This window comes from Lepidochelys kempii, chromosome 2 (genome assembly GCF_965140285.1).
Source record: "Lepidochelys kempii isolate rLepKem1 chromosome 2, rLepKem1.hap1, whole genome shotgun sequence".
NCBI classification, from domain to species: domain Eukaryota; kingdom Metazoa; phylum Chordata; order Testudines; family Cheloniidae; genus Lepidochelys; species Lepidochelys kempii.
Window position 1 is genome coordinate 59,381,861 of NC_136381.1, and position 16,803 is coordinate 59,398,663.

At 44.6% G+C, this 16,803-nt stretch overlaps 1 protein-coding gene across 15 annotated transcripts in view; it reads left to right on the forward strand.

The window, feature by feature from the left end:
• NCOA2 (nuclear receptor coactivator 2) overlaps positions 1-4,680 on the forward strand; it is a 259,553-nt gene extending 254,873 nt beyond the window's left edge. For all 15 annotated transcript variants that reach the window (XM_073330891.2, XM_073330882.1, XM_073330888.1 and 12 more), the window contains one exon: positions 2,300-4,680. In XM_073330891.2, coding sequence (XP_073186992.1) covers positions 2,300-2,311 — 12 coding nt within the window. In that variant the 3' untranslated portion in view covers positions 2,312-4,680. The remainder of the gene's footprint in view (positions 1-2,299) is intronic.
• The last annotated feature ends 12,123 nt before the right edge of the window (positions 4,681-16,803 follow it).

Below are 16,803 nucleotides of genomic sequence, written 5' to 3' on the forward strand. Positions count from 1 at the left end.
ATTCCTTATGAATTTTTACTTTTGTTTGGTATTTTGCATCCATAATGTGCTAACACTGTTGCCGTGTACGCTGTCACTGTACTAAGAATAACCGCCAAAGCGTAGTTAACTCCTAATACCCAGGGCTCAAGTGGGGGGAGTGTGTGTGATGTTTTCACTCAATAGATTATACGTATGTTCACAGTGTGATCACCTGTGCTCTGTTGGATTCCACTGGGCTCCTCAGGCTTGACTCCCCCTCAGAGAAGTTCAGCTGTACCCACAGGCAGGGCTGGATTGATGAACAGACACAAACCTAGGGCCCTGGCTTTAAAGTACCCAGACTTTGGTGGTGGTCTGATCCAACAGTCCCAGCTGGGCTGATGTCCACAAGTTGAGGACCACCCACGAGGCAGTAGTCAGCAAGCAGGGATCAGGGTATCACTAGAGCTGGGACTGATAAGTAAGAGTCAGGGTCAAAGTTAGGTTTGGGTCAGAGATCAGAGATAGTTACCAGGCAGGAGGCAAGAGTCAGGCTGGAGTTGGAGGCTAAAGACCAGAAAGCAATGTACAGTCTGGAAGTCTTCTCAGACAACTTCCTGAGCCACCGTCCAGGGTTAAATAGTGTGCTTAACCAATCAGAGGATTGCAGCATGCTGTCACTCTGGACCCTTTGGGCTTGTGCTTCTTCTAGCCCCATGGATCCTTACACTGGCTCTCTGAGGCATGTGATCTTTTCAGAATCTAAGCTTTCATTTGAAAATGCTATTTCCAGCCCTCATGGTTGCAAAGAAGAGTTTGAAAAAGTGACTCAAGCGTAAATGATGCAATGACGCCTGCCTGTGTCCATAGACAGCCTCCCCAAGAGGGAGTAGCAGCAACTACTTGAGCCAAAGAGAAAGCTGTGTAGCCCCAAAACCATAACCAAACAGACCAGACTTCAGTTTCAGGGGGCCCAGGGCTCATCAGCCACTGGGCTCTGCAGATTAACTTCCCCTTGATGGTTCATACATCCCCCCAGAGCTCCCCTTTTCCATTCTTGCCTATCATCTCAGTGGGTCAGATTGTGAAGAAAAAGAGAGAGGGTACTTTTCCAGGTGCCACCAACCCAAGGTATCAAAATGAAATGATACTCTCACTAGATTTTGCAGATCTTCATTCTATGATCAGCCCTCTCCATTCCTATATGCTGTGAGCAGCAGTGAAATATTTAACAATAGTGACGTTTAAATTATTGTAGCTGGCTATTTGTGTTAATACCCAATGGAGGTAAATAGTGCTGTTGTTTCAGGCTCTCTGCAAGTTTGGGCAAACATCACAGCACCGCTTTGTATGTATTTAATGTTTTCAGTGTTTTCTTCAAAACATAAGGGAGAGCTGGGATGCCCCATTCCACCCTCCGCCCCCCCCCTTGCCACCTCCCGCACACGCAAAAAAAGGTAGCAGGTCACTGATGGGCACAATCAGTCCCAGTTTGAGCTTACTATGACAGGCTACTGAATCCGAAGAAGACCTGAACTCTGTGCCTTGCTAGTTGAAACCTTTCCCTTCTCTCACTCCTTTTCTATTAATTTTATAACACTTTAAAAAAGTGAAACGTCAAGAAAATTGTGAATAAAGGGTTTGGTTACAGCCCCAGATTTCAGGGTTGAGATAAACTCTCTCATTAAACAACCTTGTTATCCACAGTCTCCAAATATTGGGTGATCCTAATGATTATGAGGCCTGCATTGTTTGGACAGATCCGAATGATCTAAGTACTTGTAGTTCTTGTGCAGGCAAACTCCCATTGACTTCACTGGCAGCTCTGCCTGCACATGCCTGAAAGATGAAAGTCCATACAGTATCAACCCACACACACACACACACAATGCCTTGCTTTGTCAACTGAAATCAAATCTGTAGGGACCGATTTTCAAAGCTGGCCACCTAATTTTCTCTCTGTGTGTCCGTGCACGCATAAACAGAAATTTAACCACAGTCCAGCAGAACTCTTAAGCCTTTGCAGAACTTTAAGCCTGTGAAAACTCCCATTGGTTCCAGTAGTGTTTAACGTACCATGCCTGCCTAGGGGCTAAAGTGGGGCCGTAAAGCCCACAAGGCAGGTCATTAAAAACATAAACACCCATTCAACAGGTTTGAAAAATGGGTTCCTTCAGTGACGTTTGAACTGCTTGTACGTCGTATATTTTGACTGAGTTCTGTACAGGTGGTTGGTATTTTTAAATGCATTCGACGTGTACAATGCCTAGTATTCTTGCTCGTGTTCTCACTTGGAGAGAATTCATTGATGGCTGTTTCCTCTTCCGATTTTTTTCAGAAATACTGCTGACCTTGACGGTTGCTGGTTGCTCCTTTCTTCAGCTGCCTGGGCTCACCAGCCCAAAACACGTACCAGTCTGAAGCCCTGCATCGATCTGTTTTGACCCAACTGACCTGCCAGCCAGTTCCACTGGAGCAAGCTCAGCTAAACGCTGCAGCCAGGATTCAGCTCTGCCTTCCAGAGTGGAGTCAAAACAGTTGTTGCTGGAAGAGCAGCCTCTTCTCTGACAGTCTGAAGCTAGCGTACAGACAGTTGCTCAGTCTGTTCACTGCATTCACCTTAGTGCAACTTAGATCTCTCCTGCGAAGTAAATGTTGACAGGCAATTTTCATAAACCATGTCAGATTGAATGTATTTAAATGTATGTATTTAAGGAAAAACAACCATGCTCTTGTTCTGTTCCTGTTTAGTTCTGGACCTTGGTTTCTTGCTTTTTGTTTTCCATAGTTACTCAGTCTGGTGCAAAGGATTCAATTCCATCTGAAAATCAGTGTTTTGAACTAAGGCCTGCATTTTGGGGTGGGGAGTGGGTTGGATGCTAGTGAGGGGTGTGGGCAATGTATGGGAAATAAACAGTTAATCAATTGGTTTGATTTAGGAAAGATAGAAAAGATGGACCTTTGTAGAAAACTATACAGAGCAATTCTGAATGGGTTTAAAGTTGTAAAACAGGCTAAAAACATCTTTTGAGAGGGCTGATCATTAGGGGCTTTTTTGGTGGTGGTTTAAAAAAAAAATTGTAGTGCAAATCATGAATCCAAAAATATAAATGCATTACCTTTTTATGGAATTAAATTCCTGCCTGCCTGCCTCTCCTGGTCCTCTTTTCCTCCTCCTCCTCTTTTTCTAATAGGATAAAAGAACAGGTAAGCCCTTCATTTCCCAGGTTTGTTACCTGCAGTTTAGGTTGTACGTAACCAGTTGTTGAACAATGAATTCCAATGAGAATGCATTTATTGGTGATGGTAGTGGCAGAACTGAGGCATAATATCAAAAAGAACTAAAGGCACCTGCTTTAAAATATGCTAATTTCCATTCCCCATCCCCTTAGCTGGGAAAATAATTATTTGTTTAAAATTTATGGCAGATATCACTACAGATTTAACCATCATGCATTTTTAATTCTTTTAAAGCAGTGTGGACTATGAGGAAGTTTCGTAAGGTACATAAAATCCACTTTATATGTAAACAAGCAATAATTTAAGTTGAGAACTTAAGTGTTTTAATTGTATAATTTTTTGTGAGGTATACATGTTGTGGAGTTGATTCCAAATGAGGTACTTCAGTATTAAATTAGATATCTTCATAGCCGTGTGTGTCTCCTGAAAAAGTGTTTTGTAAAGGATCACAATGCCTTGATTAGACCTAATTTGTAGGCTTGAGACTTTTCAACTTGTGATTCTGCTCATAAAGTCATTTATCTAACCTATATTATATGCAGCCACTGTAGGAACCAATTCTTGATTTTTTGTATGTTTATATTCTTTCTTAATGAATCTTAGAGAAACTCTTACTAAACAAGCCACTGTTAAGGTGGCTTTTTTTCTTGCCCACTGTGGTTGGAATAATCTTTTACTAAACTGGCATCAGTTTCTGAGGACTTGAAATACCAAGAAATTGACAACGTTTTTGACCTCCTATTTCTCTCCTCTCACCCCCAATCCACACACTTTCTTATCTGAACTCAAATTTTTTGATGTCCTTTAAAATGCAATGCATTTTATAATATCTCATCAGCCATGCCTTTTGGGAGTGGAAGGTTTCTTTCCCTGTAATTTGATTGATTATTAATGGTGGGGTTAAAATGTACAAAGTATCTGTTGATCTCTATACAAAGCCGATGAAAGTATGTTAAAGATGATTTGAAAGGGTTGTTTCCCATGGAAGGATTTTCCTGAAAATCAAGGAAATCTGCAAATCCATTTGTTTCCCACTCAGAGGGACTCATAACACACAGGGAAACAGCACTTTTCTGCAGTGACCATTTTGTATGTCAAACTCTAAAAGGAAATATTTAGTCAACTGAGCCATCGTGTTTAGCTCTGGTGGAAAACTTTAAAATAGTTGTCATTCTGAGCTCCATATTCTCATTGATATGATGACATTTTTATTAAACATACATTATATACCTGATTTAGATTTATTTATGTAAGAATTGTATAAATTAGAGGGACTTTAACTTTACACAACACAAAATGTAAATGGGTTTTAAACTAATTTTGTTTGTATTGTATTCCTTTTCAATGCTTGACCCTAGCTTCTTTGAATAGATTAATCTTTTTCACTGTGGACAAAATGACTAGTTTAAATTTGTCCCTATTCATGACAGATCTGCAAATCTTTATATTTGATTTGTGACTATGATACTTCATCGCCCATTGCCATTTTAAAAGGAAGGAGATTATACCTGCTACTTTGGCTCAGAATTAGGTTCTGGTGTTTTGAGTTTTTGACTAGCTAATTAAAAAGAAAAGTGAGTGAAGGAATCTTCAGATCATATTGATCACTGTAGAAACAAAAATAAATAGCCAAATCAATTCTTCATTGTCAGTATTTCTCATTCTGTACACAGTAAATTTGTTGGAGAAAGTGCTTCGATTTTGTTAAACAGAACAAATAATCAGTGTTCTACTTATATTACTAAATGTGAAAGGCACATAATGTGAAAAGTATACATACATAAACTTGGTCATATGACCCATTTAAGTGTTCATGTAATGTGGTAAGTTTAAAAAGTGAAGTGAGCTGTTTTGCTACAATGAATTAATTTGTACTCAAAGTTTAAAATTTCATCCCATACCAGTTTCCCTTTTGGCCTGTATTAATTGAAAGCAATGTTTTTGCAGTTTATATAATGCATTTTTTAATATATGTTTTAAAATGGAGTTCATATGGGCTTAACACATGAAATGGGTGGCACAGCTCCACTTGCAAAACCCAAAGATACACAATCAGTTTTGAAATGCAACTTAAGCCATTAATTGTTGGTGTGAATTTCAAGTTTTCTAGTATTTGTATGGTAGTATACTGCCGAAGAGCAAAAGCATTCTCTGCACAAAAGAAAATTACTGTAGTGGCTTTGATTTTAATTAGAATTTTCTCCCTGGTGTTTCTTTGTAGACTAAAACAAAATCTTTTCAGTTTCTTACTACAGGTAAAGCTATGTGCAAGAACCTCAAAATGCTAAAATCTAGCATAATGCCTTAGATCGGTTTTTAAGTCTTGTATATTCCTACCTAGCTGTCTGATGTATTATATTTGTATAGTGAATTGTGTACAATTTTGGAATAAGTGTATCATCACTTACGTTTATGTTGCTGAATAGAGATGGACACATTTCTTCAAACATTTACTGTCATTTAATTTTTTTCCCCTTTTTGTCAGTTGTGGGTTTTATTTGTACAGTTCCCCATCAAGTTGCATCTGAGATGTGTGTATATGAAAAGATTATACAAGGGTAAAATTAAGCAATATATAAACTATGGTTCTTCAGGAGAAAGCTTACAGTGTTTCAGGTTGTGATTTATTTTCAAAGCGGAGTTGACTCTGAACATCACCTTGTTCACCTGCATTGATGTTTGTATTTCTAGTGTGAGCAGTTTATGCAAAGGTAGATATATTCAGAGAAATTTTAAATACATTTATGCAAGTTAATATTGCTTTGCTGATGCTATTTGCTTATTTGATGTTAAATAATGCTATTGTAAATAAAGAATTCTGTTGTTATTGCATCATTTAATAAATTTTAATGCCTTCGGGTTTTACATGGCTTTAGAGATTTCAATGTGTTTCTGTTGTGTCTTTATTTACTCAAATCTGTGTGTTGAATTTGAAATGACAGAAGAGGATGGATCTATCTGTAATTTTTAAAAGGACAATGGTCGCTTTTTTCAGTTTAATAATCTTATTTTTAAATTTTCAAAGTAGTGGTCAACGGTACTGGATGGCGCATACCTGACTGACAGTGAGATTCAAATCCTTTCCTAGAACAATGTTTTGAATCCTGCCGAGGTTGGGCTTGACTGAAAATCGTTGCTTTTAAGTGGCCTATTTGAGATGAGCTCCTTATTGACATTTCTTCATATCACTGTTGGCAGTAACTGGGCACCCTTTTTGGCATTTTCAACGGAGGTCAAGGATGAATGGCATGTAATTTTAACCAATAGAAGGGGCCTTCCAGGAAGGGGTAAGGCATACTGGCAGGGTGCTGTACCACCATTCCCCATGCTTTACCAAATACGTAAACTAAGATATTCTGTGGATATAGATTATTGGAGGTCTCTGTTGTGTAGGATAAAAAACACAAAAGTCAGAGTTCTGGAGTCTCAAGACGTTCTATCAACTCTTTCTGGGAAAGAAGTGAGGAAAAAGTGGTTATTTTTATTAAACTAAAACATGACTGTAAAAGCTCAAAGAGTACTTCATATATGAACAAGCAATGACATCCTTTCACTATTCATGTTGAAGTCCTTGTTTTGAACAAGACACCACCTTGCAATACTCCGGTCTTAGCTGAAACTGTTCCTGCTATGATCCTCTAAAAGAAAACAATTATGTTGGCTGTGTCATTTTGTAGCAGTTTTAGAAGGAGCTATGCCAAATATCTACACCTCAAGGAATCACACGATGTGGAGTGTTGTTTCTGAAGAGGATTTAGGAAGGATAAATACACATCAACTTCATGTGTATCAATAGAAGTATTGACCTCCCCCCGTTTGAACATGATTTGGGAGATAAACAGGATTCATTATTCAGTTAGAGTTCATTCATTCTAGAAAGAACCCATTTTTTCTGACCATGGTATTCGCTTTGAAAGCTGAGAAGTCTCAGCAACTGCCTGCCACCAATTTAAAATGTACAAAAGTTGATAAAGGAGCGAAGGATTTTTTGCCTTTGCAAACAAAGCATTAAATAAGAATTCATGAGACTAATAGGCATATTCTTATGTACATATATGCATGGGAATGACTGAAACTTAATGCAGCGAGGAAAATATACCTTCTCAGCTTTGATTCTTATCAGTGTAAACTGCAAATCAAGTCTCACAGATCAGACTTTCCATCCTATTCAGACCAGATTCTGCCACTCTTATTCATACTGATTAACACCTGGCTCTACAAATAGTCTGACTTTCTAAAGATGTATTCAGATGGCATTGAAAATGATGCTACAAATGACCACCTAAATCCTGCCTCTTGTCTCAGAACCAAACTAGTGTTTTAGAAGAATGGTTGGTTTTATTACTTCCAGGCAAAATTATAAAAAAGATACTAAAGAAACACCTGCATGACTCCAAACAGACTCAGTGATTTCTAATCTGCCCTAACAGGTTATGATTAAAGCTGTAGCAGGTTATTTATCACAGATCCCAGTTATCATAGAAAAGTCCCCAGAAGCTGTAATAAGCTGGACTCCTAAAGCAATTCCACATACAATACATTACCGCTGAGAATATTTGCTTCTAGTTCGTTAAGGGTAGCTGCTGCTTGTCTAAGCTACACCCTTTGCCCAAATGGACGAATGGTCTTGTGGCAAAGCACCATGAGGTAGAGAGGTCTGGATTCTATTCTGAACTCAGTCACAACTGTCGTGTGTGCTGTCATCACAAACCCTCTGTGTCTCAGTTTCCCCACCTATAAAATGGGAATAAGATATATTTCCCTGCCTTATGAGAGAGAAACTGTGAGACTTAATTCACTGATGTTTGTAAAGTGCTCTGAGGCCATGTCTACGCTACAGAGCCACCACTACAGCACTGCAGCTATGCCACCATAGCGCTGTACTGTAGACGCTTCCTACATCAATGGAAGGTGTTTTTCCATAAATGCAATTAATTTAGCTAGATGGGTGGAAGAATCCTTCCACCAACCGAGCCGTGGTCTGTACTGGCGGTTCGGGCAATCTACTGCGGTGCTTGGTGCAAAATTTTTCACAGCCTTGAGTGATGTAGCGAGGATGATCTAATTTCTATGTGTAGACCAGGCCTGAGATTCCTAGATGGCAGGTGGTACAGAAGTGCAAAATAGCATTATTTCAGACATGCTTCCTGCTGGACAGAGAGGGGAGCAGCCCAAAAAGAAGGGAGTCTAGAAGGTAGGAGTGGATAGTTGGGTATCTGTTGTGGGTGGGTGATGATCATTCTTATGAAGTCAGCTCCACCCAAAGGGAAGAGCCAAAGTAATGGCTGTGTCACTGAGCTGGGTGTGTGTTTTGTGAACAACATTCTGAATAAAATGGTCTACATTAGCTACAACCTGTGTCTGGACTCTCCTTCATCTGCACACTAGAGACAAAAACTGTTTTTTGGTAAAGGACATATTTCAGTAGCCATTTCATTAATAGTGCTGATAACATTTTCAATAAAAGAAAAGGAGTACTTGTGGCACCTTAGAGAGTACAAGTTTTTTTCATGCAGTTGATAGATTTCCACTCCGTACGGCTACATTTTCAATAAAAAGATCATTATTTTTTAAAAAGATTTAAAGTCAACATTTTTCTTCCTAAAAAGGCCAAATTTTTCCTAAAAAATTTTTGTTTGAAAAATTTTGACCAGTTCTAGCCCCTCTGAAATCAATGAGGTGATTCAAACAAAGAGAAACTACTCATGTAAGTAAAATTTGTATGATTGGGTCCCATGAGAGAAACTCTCAAAAGTTAAAAAGAAAAAGCTTTCTAATTGCTTATATGAAAATATTTGAAGACCAATTTAGCTGTTATAAAAATACTAATCTGAGGTCATGTTTGAACTTGCACATAAAAAAAACAGGCTTAATTTAAAAACAACCCAAATAACTGGGCAAATATTTTAAAATCAAATTATTTAGATAGATTATTTAGATGAATTCAAGTAATGTTTGTAGTGCTATAAATCTAAGTCTATGGGGGCTCTGATGAGCAGATGCTGTAAGATAAGATTAGTTCCTGCCCAAAACAGCACATAGTCTAGGTTCCCAGGCTAAGTATGTGCCTACTTTACTCACAAAGTAGCCTAACTGAACACAGTGGAGACACACACAAATAACGTCTACTCACATGCTTAAGTATGGTCAGGAGCAGCGTCTAAGGGCCCTATTCTGTTTCCATTTAATTCAGTGGGGAAATTCCCAATGACTTCACTGGAAAGAGACTGAGCATCTCCTGGAAGGTGATGATGGCTCTCAATTCCTGCTTATATCAGCATTTGCCAGGAAGCCAGGAGGCATTGAATGAATAATACCAGAAGGAATGTTACTGTGCATAGGGCACCTTTTAAAGCAATGGCCTAAATACACACTTACATAATAGGCCATTCTAGTCTCTTCAGAGATGAGTTGTTGGTTTTTTAAACTGTCTGAAAATGTTTACTGTAGACACAAACCTCTGCCAGTGTAAAGACCTCAGTACTCTGAATACCTGTTGGCCTTCTGTGAATGCCTTCACGTGGCTCCAAGGAAATCATTAGTCAGTTCTGCTCTCCTGGCTTCTATAGGAAGTAATGATTTTTTTATGTTGTGAAGAATAATGAAAATTCTGCCCCAAACTGTTATACTGAAGGAACATGATATTGCAGCAAGCCTTTTTGAGGAAAAGCACTGTATTGCCAGGCCCTCTGAACTGTGGGTGTTACTACTTCTTCCTGGAAAATTAAGGAAGCTGAATTAACTAAAGGTGTGAATTTGAAGTTAAAACTTTAATTTCAAGTCCTTTTGCCCATGGGCCATTTCTTATTCTGTGTTTGTACAGCACCTAACACAATGGGGTCCTGATCCATGGCTGAGCTCCAAAGTGCTACAATAGAACAAATAAATAATATAATTATAAAGTACATTAAAACTCTGGATGGACAGTCTAATTCACATGAATGATGATCAGACGAACTAAGGACACTTAACTTCTGAATGATAGTGTCCACACAAGGGTTTAATGCACTTTAACTAAGGCACTTTCCATTCATGCCTGTAGTAAATGCAGCTTAACTGTCCTAAGGCCTGGTCTACACTTAAAAAGTTAGGCCAATGTAAGTATGGCACTCAGGGGTGTGAAAAGTTCACAACTGAGTGCCGTAGTTAAGCCAAACTAACCTCCGGTGCAGATGCGGCTAGTCAACAGAAGAATTCTTCTATTTATCAACACAGCCGCAGTGCCGTAGCTGTGCCCCTGTACCAGTGCCTGTAATGTTGACATGGTCTTAGTGTTCCCTTGTAGACAAGCCCTCTGTGTTGCAATACCTGAGCACTGGGAACCAATGATGAAGGTTAAGATTTTGTCTGTTGTTTTTAGTAAAAGTCATGGACAGATCATGGGCAATAAACAATTCACAGAGCCAGTGACCTGTCAGTGACTTTACTAAAAATAACCGGGGTGGGGGGGTGGGGGGAGGCAGGGCTAGGTCAGGGGGAGGAATTTAATCCCATGTGGGGGGTGGGGGGAACTGACAGACCAAGCCCTCCACCATGGTGGGGGCACAGCCCCAACACCAGGGAGGCTGTGGGGCTGGGGCTGCAGGGTCCTGGTTCCAGCCAGCCCCAGTTGCAGGGCAGGGGCACATAGTCCTGCCTCCGCCTCCTGAAGCTATAGAAGTCATGGAGGTCCGGTAAAGTCACGGAATCTGTGACTGCCGTGACCTCCATGACTAAATCGTAGCCTTACCAGTGATAATTTGGTAGCATTAACTCTGACTCGGGCCTCACTTTGGTCACGGGGTGTATATCAGTTGACACCCCTGGAAATGAATAGTTGTCTGCTCCAAAATGGGCACTGACAGGACTTGGTATGTGCAGTGCCTACATGTAATGGGTATGGGTTCTTAGTATGGGTTCTTCCTCTTCTGGCTAAGAGCAACTTGGGTTGTTGGAATCTGGATGGACACAGTCACTGATCAGTTGCTGAGCAAATCAAGGATATGGTAACTGATCACTTTGATTTGTGAATAAGAGAAACTGTGGAAGTGGCTCTTGCTGGGGGCTGGGATAATGTCCCTCCAAGGCCAGTCTAGACATACCGGCTTGGGTAGCACCTTGTTTTCTTGCCCAATAACAATGCTTTGTTTCTGGCATAGCACTGGGCAGGACTCCTGCTAAATGACGCATTAACTTTCCCACCCTTTGTCTATTCTGAAAGGAAACCACATCATATGAATACCACAGTAGTTGAAATGATTTCAGCAACCCCAGCTCCCTGCGGGGAAGAGGGGGGCTTGGGCCAGCCCTGTGTAGTGTCCCATTTTCCCTTTGGGAAATATGGTCACCCAAAAAAGGGGGTTGTACCTGCTTGAACAATCCCAGTTTCTAAAGCAATGTAGATAGTTTTTGTTCCCCACTATGTGTAGACAAGTCCTAACATGGGGTGAAACTGAATCCTAACTAGGCTGTCCAGATCTTTCTGATGGTCAAGATCAGTGGTTCTCAATCAGAGGTATGTGTACCCCTGGGGTACTCAGAGGTCTTCCAAGGGGTACATCAACTCATCTAGATGTGTCTAGTTTTACAACAGGCTACATAAAAAGCCCTAGCTCAGTCAGTACAAACTAAAATTTCATACAGACGATGACTTATTTATACTGCTCTATAGACTATACACTGAAATGTAAGTACAATATTTATATTCCAAGTGATTAATTTATAATTGTATAATAAAAATTAGAAGGTAAGCAATTTTTCAGTAATAGTGTGCTGTGACACTTGTATTTTTATGTCTGATTTTGTAAGCAAGTAGTTTTTAAGTGAGGTGAAACTTTGGGTTACACAACACAAATCAAATTCTTGAAAGGGGTAGTCTGGCAAAGTTGAGAGCAACTGTCTAGATAGCAGTGAGAGGAATTTATGGCAATAGGAGAGCTCTATTCTGGGTTCCTGTAAATATTCAGGCTGAGGTTTCTGGATCCAAGCCCTGATACTAGAAAAGGCCTTGCTGTAACGTATAGACTTCACAGGAGTTACAGGATCAAAATCCACCTTTAGTAGATTTCATGTATGAGATTCATTGTATTAATTTTTCATTTACACTGCATAAACACCAAGGGAAAGTCCAACACATAAATCTGCATTAACATGAAGCAGAAGTTGTTGACCTCTAGTCCTAAATAACACAACCTTAAGAAATAACTTCCTCTTTTTGTACATTTCCTTCAAGTACAGATAATAAGTCAAATTTCAGAGAACATCCTTAGCACTAACCATGTATATATAGTTTGCTATTTCTCATAATATTGTACTTTAAGATCTGATTCATAAGTTTCCATGTCTTCTAACATTAATGCAGTATTTTGTAGTTATATAACTTTCTATTTCCATCTACATTTCAGATTTTAAAGTTCATGAAGCAGGCAGAAATCAGACTGGTAGTTATGAAGACCATTCTAAAATGTTTCTTGCTGTTTCAGCAATTATTTTTGTGCAGTAACAGGTATATATTATGATTCTGATAAATTCCTTACTCCTTTAGTAAAATTCTACCTTGCATTGTGAACACTTGTGTATATATACCAACACCAAATGTTGAAAGAGTATAAGCATAGAGAATGTAGAAATCTTCAGAAATGGCCTAACTGCTCTAAGCTTACAAACTATTGAATGAGAGGGGCTAGAAAGCTGAATTTACATTTCTTGGAGTCAGAGTTAAGGCTGTTTTGATTTCTTTGATGTGATGGGAGAGGGATAGCTCAGTGGTTTGAGCATTGGCCTCCTAAACCCCAGGGTTGGGAATTCAATCCTTGAGGGGGCCATTTAGGGATCTGGGGCAAAAATTGGGGATGTTCCTGCTTTGAGTAGGGGGTGGGACTAGATGACCTCCTGAGGTCTCTTCCAACCCTGATATTCTATGATGGAAATGCTCTTGATGAAAGAGCTGGTGGTTTCCAAAGATTGTACAAGATCTTTAACTCTGGGTTTCTGGTATTTTTAGTGTTTATCCTCTGCCTTAAGTCCAGGGTTGCCGGTTTTTTCTTCAGCAGCGGTAGCCACCGATTTTTGCTTTTCATGCTCTACATTAATGTTACATGGGCGTCCATTATATGAGCGGGGAAGCGGTTAGTCACGGCTCTATCTAAAGCTGCCTAAGGAATGTATAGGTGTAAATCCTCATCTGGGTCTCCCTAGAGAACCAGGGCTAGGGCCCCAGGGTGTATTGATGCCGGAGGCAGATCGATCTCCTGGCAGGAGCCTTTCTGAGATCCCGCTCCTGCTCCGTGCACAGTTAAATGAGAGAGACTAAGAAAACACCCCCCCCCCCCTTTACAGCAAGAAAAGGTCCCTGGCCTTGGATTCTAGCCTCCTCTTCTCTGCAGCCTCCTCCCCTGCAGGCTCCTGCCATTGACATCAGCGCTGAGTGACAAAGGGCAAAGTGCTGTCCCGCTCGAGGAGCCGGCCCAGGCCAGCTTTTGGGGCAGGTGCTCGCCGGGTGCGAATCCGGACTGGAGCGGGACTTCGGGCCTCGCCGATCTCGGCTTCGGCAGCCCTAGGAGGCAAGTTCCCGGCTCATGCGCCCTGCATGGTACGGGGCCCTAAGGCGGCTGCAAGCGGCGGGGGTGTCCCTGCCACAGGGCGGCCCGGGCTCAGCGGGACCCAACGAAGTACGGGAGGGGAGACGTCTCTGGCCTGGAGCCGAGGGGGGCGATCGAAGCCCATGACCGTGACCCACCCCCGCCCAGCCACGTTCCCCTAGGCGGGATCGCTCTGTCCCCGGGAAAAGCCTCTAGCCTTCAGCCAAGGCCCCCAGCCAGCGCCCGTGGGCTGCAGCTGTAGAGAGCGAGATCCCGCCCTGCTGTTTGTTCCCGGCCCGTTTTCTGGCGCGGGGTCGATTCCCTGTCAATTGCAACGGGTCCCCCCCCCCCCCGGGCCAGCTCCCCGGGAAGGAAGAGCCAGCCCGGCCTCGGGTTAAGTACCAGCGGGGCTGTGGGTAGAGAGGGAAACGCCGTTACATTGACCCTCGGGTTAGATCCAGACAAGGCAGGTCTAAGCTCAGTTCGCCCCGCGCTCCGTCTGTTAGGGCGGGGGGCTGGCCGGGCTCTGGGCTTGTCCTGACTGCCCCCAACAGCCGCCTTTGCTGGGCTCGGCTCCTTCCCCGGGTAGGACGGCAAGGTAAGTTTCCTTCCCTAGCTCGCATCGATTGTGGTTAACAGACAGGCTGGATGGAGATGGTCGTTCGAGGCAGGGACTCTGTCATTTCCCCCCCGTGAAGAGCCGTTGCATGTTCGTTCTGTATTAAATAACAAGCCCGCCGTCCCCGTGGGCAGGTTGACCCGCACCCGGCCCGTTCTCGCCGGAACGGCGGTGCTGGGAGCGAAACCAAAAGGCGTGAGTGAGTGAGGCCCCTGCGCGCTACAGTCATGCCAGGGACACGCCAGGCGTTGGCATGAGGGGCTGGGTTTTCTGCTTTGCACTTGGTGGGTCGACCAATAAAAAACCGAACCAAAACCCCCCTGGAAATGGATCTGCCTGGGTGACCCGTTATTGGTAGCCACTTGTGGCTCTTGGCAGTGCGCGACCCGCCATCATCCCGCTCGGGAGGCCGTCTGTGACTTTCCGCCTTTCCCCCTGCAGAATTTGTAAATAACCCTCAGCCCCATCAGCTTATAAACCTTCAGCGACCCCATTTCTTTAATTCTGGGGGGGCTCTGCGGAGGTGTGTCCTGCGCTTTCGGGACGGTGACAGCCTGTCTGTCTCTCCCCCCTCCCCCGGCTCGGGCTGTGGCTTTCTCTGGCAGGCAGGTACTTGGAAGCGATACTGTGTTAAAGGGAGCTGCTCCCCGGTGGCACTAAAGAGGCGAGCTGATCTTTGGCCAATAGCTAGTGCTGGGCTGGGGTGGGGGTGGGGGAGAGGAGATGGGTCCCCTACCGTGTCCTTTAACACCATCTGCCTTGAACTGCCCACAGGCAGACCCAGCCGCCCGTGCCCTCCCGAAGCAGGCGGCGCCGATGGATACCACCGGGCAGGACAGAGCCCCGCGGCCCAGCTAGGGCAGCCACCGCTCGCCGGCGAACAAGGGGCGAATCGGGGCCACACTGGACCCTTGGACTAGAGAGTGAACCGAGGTGACCCAACTGCGTGAGTAGCAGCTCTTTTGCAAGCGCTAGTCCCCCCCCCCCGCGGCCTCTCCCTGCCCGCTGGGGGCCCGGGCGCTCCAGATGTTTGCGGCAGCTGTGGGGTTGTTGAAGGCGCTGCTGTGGCTATTCCTAGCCCGGGGTGCGGTGGCGCTAGGACGGGAGGTGGGGGACGGACTCGGTCTCTTCTGCCATTGCCGGTGACCTCTCCCCCGACCCCGTGTTCTTTAATTCATGTGTCACGACCCCGGTTGGTTTCCCTTATTGGCCCCATTGATCCTGGTCATTAGGTCAGATTCATCGGCGCTGCCTGGGCTTCATCCTTCAGCCATTGTTAACTTGTTATCTGTCTATTAAAAATAAAGCCCTGGGAGAAGGAAGTTCCAGGGCCAGGGGTCTGTAGCCCTCTGGAGAGGGCCAGGGGTCTGTAACCCGGTTACAAACTAGCTGCTCTGGGCCCTCAAGCGGGACATGCCACTAGAGGTGTGTGGCGGAGGGGGGATCTGCTGGGGAAGGGCCCGGGTCTGGAGCCCCCAATGCAGCGCCCAGATCCCTGCCAGCTCTCGTTGGAGCAGGTCTCTAGCCCCGCCGGGGCTGCTCTGGATCCTGCAGCGCTTCCCAATCAGGGTGAGAAGCACGATCCCCTTCCCTGAGGGCTGGCAGGTTGTGTATGGAGGAGCCCCAGCCTGGCACGGCTCCTGGTGGCGTTGGCGACCTGAGCGCAGATTCACCTGCCAGTCGGGCCGCTCTTCCCCACAGATTTCCCTTTCCCAGCCCCCCAGACACTCCCTCCCCCGTTTCCTGATCTTGATCTGGCTGAAGAGCCGCAGGGGGTACGCGGCGGCCAGGGCAGGTTGCTCTCGGTGCTGCAGAGCCGGCTGGGCTGGAACCGCGAGGAAATGGGGCTGGTCGCCTTTGACTAGCGACTGTTCAGTGCCGTGGGCGGTGTCACTCCGGGGTCACCCCCAGTGCAGAGATCAGGCTCCGGGAGACCGGGGCCACCCTGAACAGGACCCCGCCTTCTCTCCTCTCCCCACCCCCTTTCCTCTCTCCTGTCCCGTCTCCTCTGCCCCACCTGGCTCACTGCGGGCTGTTGGACAGGTAGATTTAACAGAAGCCCCTCCCCAGCGCCAGCCAGGGCGCCCCATGGGGTAGTTTCCCGGCTGGCTGGCCGGCCTAGGGCCTGCGGGGAGCGGCGCCCAGGCAGGGGCAGAGAAGCACCTAGATCAGCTGGCTCCCCTGCTGTGCGGGTCCTGGTGCGCGCCGGACCGGGCTGCGGGCGCTGGGTATTTCCCTTGCTCCGCAGACGGGGCGCCGGAGCAGCAGCCACGTGCCCCCCAAACCCCCGTAGAGGAAGGAGCCGGAGGCCCCAGTTATGAAGTGGCCTCTTCTTTCCCCCTAGGCCGGGCCGCTCCTTGTAACGAGGTGTCTCCCCTTCCCCCCAGGTGCCCTCCTCTCGCCGGCGGCTCCGCGGGCCCAGCC